The sequence below is a fragment of the Chiloscyllium plagiosum genome, chromosome 20 (assembly GCF_004010195.1).
Source record: "Chiloscyllium plagiosum isolate BGI_BamShark_2017 chromosome 20, ASM401019v2, whole genome shotgun sequence".
Classification (NCBI taxonomy): Eukaryota; Metazoa; Chordata; class Chondrichthyes; order Orectolobiformes; family Hemiscylliidae; genus Chiloscyllium; species Chiloscyllium plagiosum.
In genome coordinates this window covers 32004039-32012053 of record NC_057729.1, presented here as the reverse complement: position 1 = coordinate 32012053, position 8015 = coordinate 32004039, and the positions used below count along the sequence as shown (strand labels likewise).

Below are 8015 nucleotides of genomic sequence, written 5' to 3'. Positions count from 1 at the left end.
ACCTTGACCTCCCTTCACCTATCGCATTTCCAAAGCCCCTCCCCCAAGTCCCTCCTCCCTACCTTTTATCTTAGCCTGCTGGACACACTTTCCTCATTCCTGAAGAAGGGCTTATGCCCGAAACGTCGATTCTCCTGTTCCTTGGATGCTGCCTGACCTGCTGCGCTTTTCCAGCAACACATTTTCAGCTCTGATCTCCAGCACCTGCAGCCCTCACTTTCTCTCAATAAAGCAGAAGTCAGAAGTACGATTGAATACGCTCCACTTGACTGGATAAGTGCATCCCAGCAAATCAAGCTTGATACTATCTAAGGCAAAGAAGTTTGTTTGATCAGACCATCCACCAATCCAAACTGGTGCACAATATAGGAGTAGGTAGACTCGATGTATGATAGTAATTGCATTGTAACAATTCAGCAAGGTTGTTTTAGTAATACCTTCCAAACCCATGATTGCTGCCAACTGAAAGGACAAATGCAGTCGACATTGTCAATGAAAATAAAACAATGAAATGTTATAATACAAGTTATCATAGGCTCATTTCCTGTTCTGAGCTGAGTTATTTGATCATTGTTACAATTGATTTCAGCACCCATGGACTGTGAAGCAGAAAACCCCGAATTGTTATCTAGTGACTTGTGGGTAGTACATAATGGTTTGTCTTTACTCACTAATTGGGATATTTATCATATATCGTTTCAGACTCTGACATATTCTATATGTCGCTACCTAAAAATCAAGCCTTACCTTCTGACTAGAATTCAGACTGACCTGAACTGACTTTAGCTGATTTGAATGTTAAATTGTCTTAACCTTAACTTAGGGGCACTTATGGCACAGAGGTAGTGTCTCCCCACCTCTAGGCCAGGAGACCCAGGTTCAGTTTTTTTTAATGGATTCTTGTTAGCTTTTAGAATGGTTGTTATCAAGTACTCAATGGGCAAGTTGACTCTTTCTAGATATTTCCAGTGATTACTAAGATATAAGAAACAAGAACTAGGAGCAGGATTAGGCTATCTGGCCCCTCCAGTCTGCTCCACCATTCAATAAGATCATGGCTGATCTTTTCATGGACTCAGCTCCATTTACCTGCTTGCTCACCATAACCCATAATTCCTTTACTGTTCAAAAATTTATCTATCTTTGCCTTAAAAACATTCAACGAGGTAACTTCTGCTTCACTGGGCAGGGAATTCCACACATTCACAACCCTTTTGGTGAAGGGATTCCTCCTCAGCTTGGTACTAAATCTGCTCTCTCTTATTTTGAGGTTATGCTCCCTAGTCCTGGTTTCAACCACAGTGGAAACAACCTCCCTGCTTTGATCTTATTTATTCCCTTCATAATTTTATATGTTTCTATAAGATCCCCTTTCACCTTTCTAAATTCCAATGAATATAGCACCAGTCAACTCAATCTCTCCTCATAAGCAATTTCTCTCAACTCCAGAATCAAACTAGTGAACCTCCTCTCCAATGCCAGTACATCCTTTCTCAAGTAAGGAGACCAAAATTGTCTACAGGTGTGGCCTCACCAGCAGCCTGTACAGCTGCCACATAACCTTGCTATTTTTAAACTCTAGCAATGAAGGACAATATTCCATTTGCCATTTTAATTACTTGCTGAAACTGCAAACCAACGTTTTGTGATTCATGCACCTGGACATCCAGCTCCCTCTGCACAGCAGACTTCTGGAGTTTTTTACCATTTAAATTATAGTCTACTTTACTATTATTCCTACGAAAATGGATGACTTCACATTTACCAACATTGTACCACCTGGACATCCAGCTCCCTCTGCACAGCAGACTTCTGGAGTTTTTTACCATTTAAATTATAGTTTACTATTATTCCTACGAAAATGGATGACTTCACATTTACCAACATTGTACTCCATCTGCCAAACCCTTGCCCACTCACTTAATCTATCTATATCCCTCTGCAGACTCTTAGTGTCCTCTGCAAAGGTGAACTCATCATCTCTTGAAATGTGACTTTGCATGTGCTGCTTGAACTTTTCAGCCAAGGCAGCACAAAAGGCTACTTGATGAGATACCTGCCTCAGTCAGTTCTGAACACTGATTTGACCTGACCAAAATAACTCCACAGTTCCCTGTTAGGTTTTTGTCATGACATCAAGTCCCACCCTGTTAGCTGGATGACTAAATGCCAAATCTAGTCACATGACTAAAAGAACTGGAAATCACTGTTAGTTATGTAGTTTTTGACTTCTTTCATCAGTCTGCTTGTAACACCTGAAGAGTAAGCAGGTCCAGGTTTAGCTGAACACATGCCTCTGATCTCACTCTCTCTCGAAAGTCTGATTCATGAAAAGGAATCTATTTTTTGCCTGTGGAGTGAACCAGTTCCCAGCTTTCATCAGCAATTTCAGCTGTGCCTGAACTTCTATGAATTTGACTTAGAGTCATAGAGTCGTACAGCACGGAAACAGACCTTTGGTCTGACTTATCTGCGCCAATCAGGTGGCATAATCTGATGCATTCCCATTTGCCAGCATGTGGCACCTTTGTGCAGCTAACTGAAAGAACCTCAATTGCACTTTTACTTATTGGACTCTCTAATTGATGTGAACTAATTCTGAGATCTTTGATTTTAAGTGATTTGTAATTTGTAACTTCCCTCATTCTTGAACGCATGTGTGTTTGTGTGCATGTGAATGTATGTCACACACCATTCCTCCTGGTTTTGAATGCAGTATTAGACCCTACTTTACTTAAACCTGAAATAATTTGATTTTGTCAGTTTTAAATTGGAGTTCACAAATATAGCTTAGGAAAGCACCACTGCCTATTTTAAAAAGGTAAAACAAACAAAAGAACATTAAAAATCAGCCCTTGTAATGGATAGGAGAATAGTAAAAATAATTACATTCAGCTCTCTGTCTTTCCTGTTATAATCATGATTGCAGTACACAATTAACTGAGGTCCTATCTGGCTGATTTGTTGACACTGGTAGATAAAGTCATGGCATTATATATCTCAGAAACCGTTTGGTCCATCTCATCCATCCTGTCTAGGTTTCGGAAACTGAACTAGTCCCATGTGCCTGCATTTGGACCATATCCCTCTAAACATTTCCGATTCACACACCTACCCAAATGTCTTTTAAGTGTTGTATTTGTACCAATCTCTACCACTTCCTCTGGCAGTTCATTCCATGTACGCACCACCCTCTGTATGAAAAAGTTGCCCTTCAGGTCCCTTTTAAATCTTTCCTCTCTCACCTTAAATCTATACACCCTACTTTTGAACTCGCCTCCCAGGGGAAAAGATTTTGGCTATTCACCTTACCTATGCCTCTCATGATCAACATTTTGCATTTCTCAAAATTAAACTCAATCTGCCACTTCTCAGCCCATTTGCCTGGCTATTCACGGACTTGTTGTTCTCTGAGATACCTTCTTCACTGTCCACTATACCACAAGTTTTGGTGTCATCTACAAATGTGTTAACCATGCCTCCTATATTTTCATCCAAATTGTTTATAAAAATGACAATCAGCAGTGGATCCAGCACCGATTCTTGCTGCACATGACTGGTCATGGCCTCTGATTCAAACAACCCTCGATCACCACCCACTGCCACCCAGCTTCAAGCCAATTTTGTATCCAATTAGCTAGCTCTCCCTGGATCCCACGTGATCAACTATACTAACTAATCTGTGATGTGGAACCTTGCCAAAGGCCTTGCTAAAGACCAGGCAGGCAATGTCTATCACTCTGCTGTTTAAAGATCCCACAGCACAATGCGTAGAAGAACAAAAAGTGCTTCCAGGCTGCAAGCCAACATTTTCCCTGAATCAGTATCACCAAACAAAAATTTACTGGTCATTCAGCTCAATTGTTTGTGGGTTTTTGCTTGTTCACAGTGGCCAGTGTAAGTTTAAAATGTAAATTGAGTGTGAAGAACTTTGCCGGCATGGTAATGTTATTTCCAATTCAGTTTTTTTTAGCATAGTGGTATGTGGGCATAGGATGGAGTGAAATTGCTTGCTACTCATGTGACCAGATGTTATGTACAGTTGAAGTACCGAGAAATTAGATTTTCTTCTTTAAATTCTTTAAAAGTATGAATTTCAGCTTGTCAAGCATGACACAGCACATGACCAGAATGCAGCATTCCATTGTTAACTATGCAACGACACACCAAAAACTTGCAAGAATGTTCTCAAGAGTTGGAGAGTATAGTTATGAAGAATTGCTGAGGTCTCCCTAGTTATTCACACAATCATTAACTTTAGTGGAGGACCAAATAGGGCCCTTCAGGATTTTAAAAAGTGAACAGTGCAAGATTATTTCTGTTGGTTGTTAAATAATTAGTAGTAAGTTTTAGACTTAGCATTATCTTTAGCTAATGAAAGGTAAAGTTAGAAGAAATAGTTTCACACAGAATGATACTAGCAAATGGAATGCTTAACCAGAAGTGGTAATTGATGCAGAAGTAATGTCATTTAAAAGGGAATCCATAAAATTTTTAAAGAGGAAAAATAGAAAGGAATAAGGCAGAGGGGCAAAGAGATTGGGGTTAGATCAGTTGAAGAGTGACAATGACAAAGGCATAAATGACTGAGTAGTCTTCTTGTGTGCTTTGATATCAATGGGATGCACATAATATTCATGAAAGTAGCAGCCAAATTTATGGTTGGGTTTAAGAACATGAAATAAAACTTTCATATTTTTGCTGAAGGTTATTGTCAAGCAAAGATAACAAAATTTTAAAAATTAGAAGGTTATATGTCTGTGATTTGTTATTTGGCATATATCTATTGATTTTCAATGGACAAATATGTGCACCTGTCTCTATTCAACTCATGACTAGACAGAAAACTATCAATCAGATTCCAACAAAAAAACAATTATATAAGATCTAGTTGTCGTTACAATTTTCTTGACATCCACCCTTGATTCCTTCTCAGTTCTCATACTTCTATACTATTTTCACCTTGCAAATATTACTCATGCTATGTTAGGTGGTTAATCCTTCCTGCATTCAGTACTGTGTCCCTCCTTGTTCCGGCTTCTATGCCATACCTTTCTTCTCCCTCCCTTGAACTTTTTGTTCCTTTCCTGCTACCTCTTCCTCCACAATATTCGTTTTCTTCAGTTCAGTTATAAATCTTGTGATACTCTCTCTAACCACCTTAGGCTATGCGCATTTCTCACTCCAGCAACACGCTCAAATCCTTCTTGGCTTAAGTGTATGATTTGGTCTCTGGTGTGGGTTTGCTACCAACAGGATGTTTTATTTGATGTGACAATGTTTATGTTATCTCTTGTAACAAACAACAGTGGGTGGCAAATGAAATACAGTTTGGGAATATGTGAGGTCATGCGCTTTGGTAGGAAGAACGGAGGCATTATTTTCTAAATGGGGTGAAAATTCAGCAATCTGAAGTACAAAGAGACTTGGGAGTGCTAATCCAGGTTCCTCTTAAGGTAAACTTGCAGGTTGAGTCAGTAGTTAGGAAGGCAAAGGCGATGTTGTCATTCATTTTGAGAGGACTAGAATATAAAACCAGGGATACATAAAGTTCCAGTTAGACCACATTTAGAGTATTGTGAACAATTCTGGGCCCCATATCTCAGGAAAATTGCACTAGCCCTGGAGTGCGTCCAGAGGAGGTTCACGAGAATGATCCCAGGAATGAAAGGCTTAACATTATGAGGAACATTTGAAGACTCTGGGACTATACTTGATGGACTTCAGAAGGTTGAGGAGGAATCTAACTGAAACTTACAGAATACTCAATGGCTTGGACAACGTGGATGTTGGGAAGATGTTTCCACTGGCAGGAGAGATGAGGACCTGCAGGCACAGCCTTAAGATGAAAGGGAACACCCTTTAGAACGGAGATAAGGAGAAATTTAATCAACCGGAGAGTGGTGATTCTGTAGAATTCATTACCACAGAAGGCTGTGGAGGCCAGGTCTTTGAGTATATTTAAAACAGAGATAGATTAGTTCTTGATTGCCAAGGGGATCAAAGATTACAGGGAAAAAGCAGGAAAATACGATTAAAAACCTATCAGTCATGATTGAATGGTTGAGCAGACCTGATGGGGTGCATGGCCTAATTTCTGCTCCTATGTCTTATGGTCTTATGGATGTGTGTGTATTGTGGTATTAAAGAATCCAACAGACATGTTACAACTATTATGTACAAACATTCAAATCCTCAGGCATGAAAGTTTCTGGACTAATATTAAAATATTAGTTTACAAAATAGAAGAATGATAGAATCATAGGATCCCTACAGTGTGGAAGTAGGCTATTCAGCCCATTGAGTCCAGCAGAGGAGTATGGTTCTAGCAGAGTGTCATGCTTCAGGTGATCTGAGGTATGATAGTATGATGTCTTTATAGCTTCAGGCCATATGCCACAACAGAATGATGTTATCAGATCATATCTCATAAATGTATACAGCTAAACTGATTGTGAGACATATCACGACAACAACTATCTCTTGTTCATAAAGGTCAGAAACACTGGCTGTGAATGTGGCCTATTGTTTTCCAATGTTGGTTATAGTAGTGCAGTTTGCTGTCTTTTTACTTTAACTGTTGGGAAAATAAACTGTAAACTTGTGTGTGGTTCTTTGCTGAGAAATCACAAAATTATCCCTGAGGTGGATATTCATTATAAGCTTCAATTTCATAAATGTCAGTCTCCCTCCAGTACTTCAATTATTGTTTTTACTATATGTGAATTTTGACAGGCTAGTTAATTGCTATTGATCGTAACAATCAAACTGGGACTTCTCCTCAATTGATATACCCAAAACCTGGTGATGTAATTGATGGCTTATTTCATCACTATGTAAATTGAGACTGTACTCTTAAAATGCCTGATCTTTACTGTCCCCTGGATAAATCTGGAAAATCAGTGGTAGAGTGTAGTTCAGCAATTTGTCACTGACAGTTGTAGTTTTAAATCATCCTGCCTTTCTATATGTTTCAGGGTTAAAATATTGTCGATACTTGCTTTCATTGCAGAAAGATGTTTTGCACAGTTTCTAAATTTACTCTTTTGTATTAATAGGTCATTTTGAGACTCCGATATTAACCACAGATTACGGGATTCTGGGATTTCGGGAATGCTTATCTGAAGTGGCTAGATATCTCAGTGTGATCGAGGGATTAGACCATTCTGATCCTTTGAAGGCTCGCCTGGTGACACACTTAAATACATGTGTATCACAGAGAGAGGTTGTAACTGCTGAGAAAGGCCATCACCTCTTGTGTACAGGATATCCTCACCAGTTTGTGCTGACCTCTCTATCTCATTTCAGTCCTGATGCTTTTGCACGCAGCTTTCCACCTTTAGAACATAATCATCACAAGGAGTCGATGCTCAGCGGTATTCATCTTGAACATTTAAATAAATTGTCTTCTCCAGGTTTTGTGGTCCCTATTCTGACAAATGCTGCACATGTAACATCTTCAGTTTTGCCAATTACTTCTCTGTCAGCTACACAATTCCCATTTTCCATTGATCCTCTACTGCCAGCTGCTTTAGTCCAATCTCCAGTACAAACTGTAAAAAGTGGAAAACACTTCTGGACTACAGAAGTGGGGACTTTTTAGTTTGAATATTGGTTTATTATTTTTGATGGTCTAGGGAAAAAATTCTTCAGGTATCACATTAAAGTTTGCATTGTGCTCACAATTCCACGTACATTACATCATAGAGGTAACTACAGCTATGAGTAAAGTCAAACCTCATTATTATAAACTCAGTGCAATGGAAAACAGTTGCCTTTGCTGTACTTAATGGATTTATAATTGTACCTTGGCGGACAGCAAGGAGGCATTAATTATAATGAAAATTTGCAATAATGAATTCCAATTGTACATAATTTATTATATATGTCTGGGATATGCTTAATTTTCTTATTGCATGAAATTATGGCTCTTGAGCTATTAGAGTTTGATAAAAGATATACATTTAGAAGTGTTAAATAGCTTTGCAATTTATTACTATCCACTACAAAGCAGC

At 38.9% G+C, this 8015-nt stretch overlaps 1 protein-coding gene across 1 annotated transcript in view; it reads left to right on the top strand.

Annotated features, from left to right (window-relative positions):
* Window positions 1–7888, top strand: part of LOC122559914 (hairy/enhancer-of-split related with YRPW motif protein 1-like) — a 20717-nt gene extending 12829 nt beyond the window's left edge. The window contains exon 5 of the mRNA XM_043710020.1: window positions 7059–7888. Within this exon, the coding sequence (XP_043565955.1) occupies window positions 7059–7603 (545 nt within the window). The 3' untranslated portion in view covers window positions 7604–7888. The remainder of the gene's footprint in view (window positions 1–7058) is intronic.
* Window positions 7889–8015: the final 127 nt, after the last annotated feature.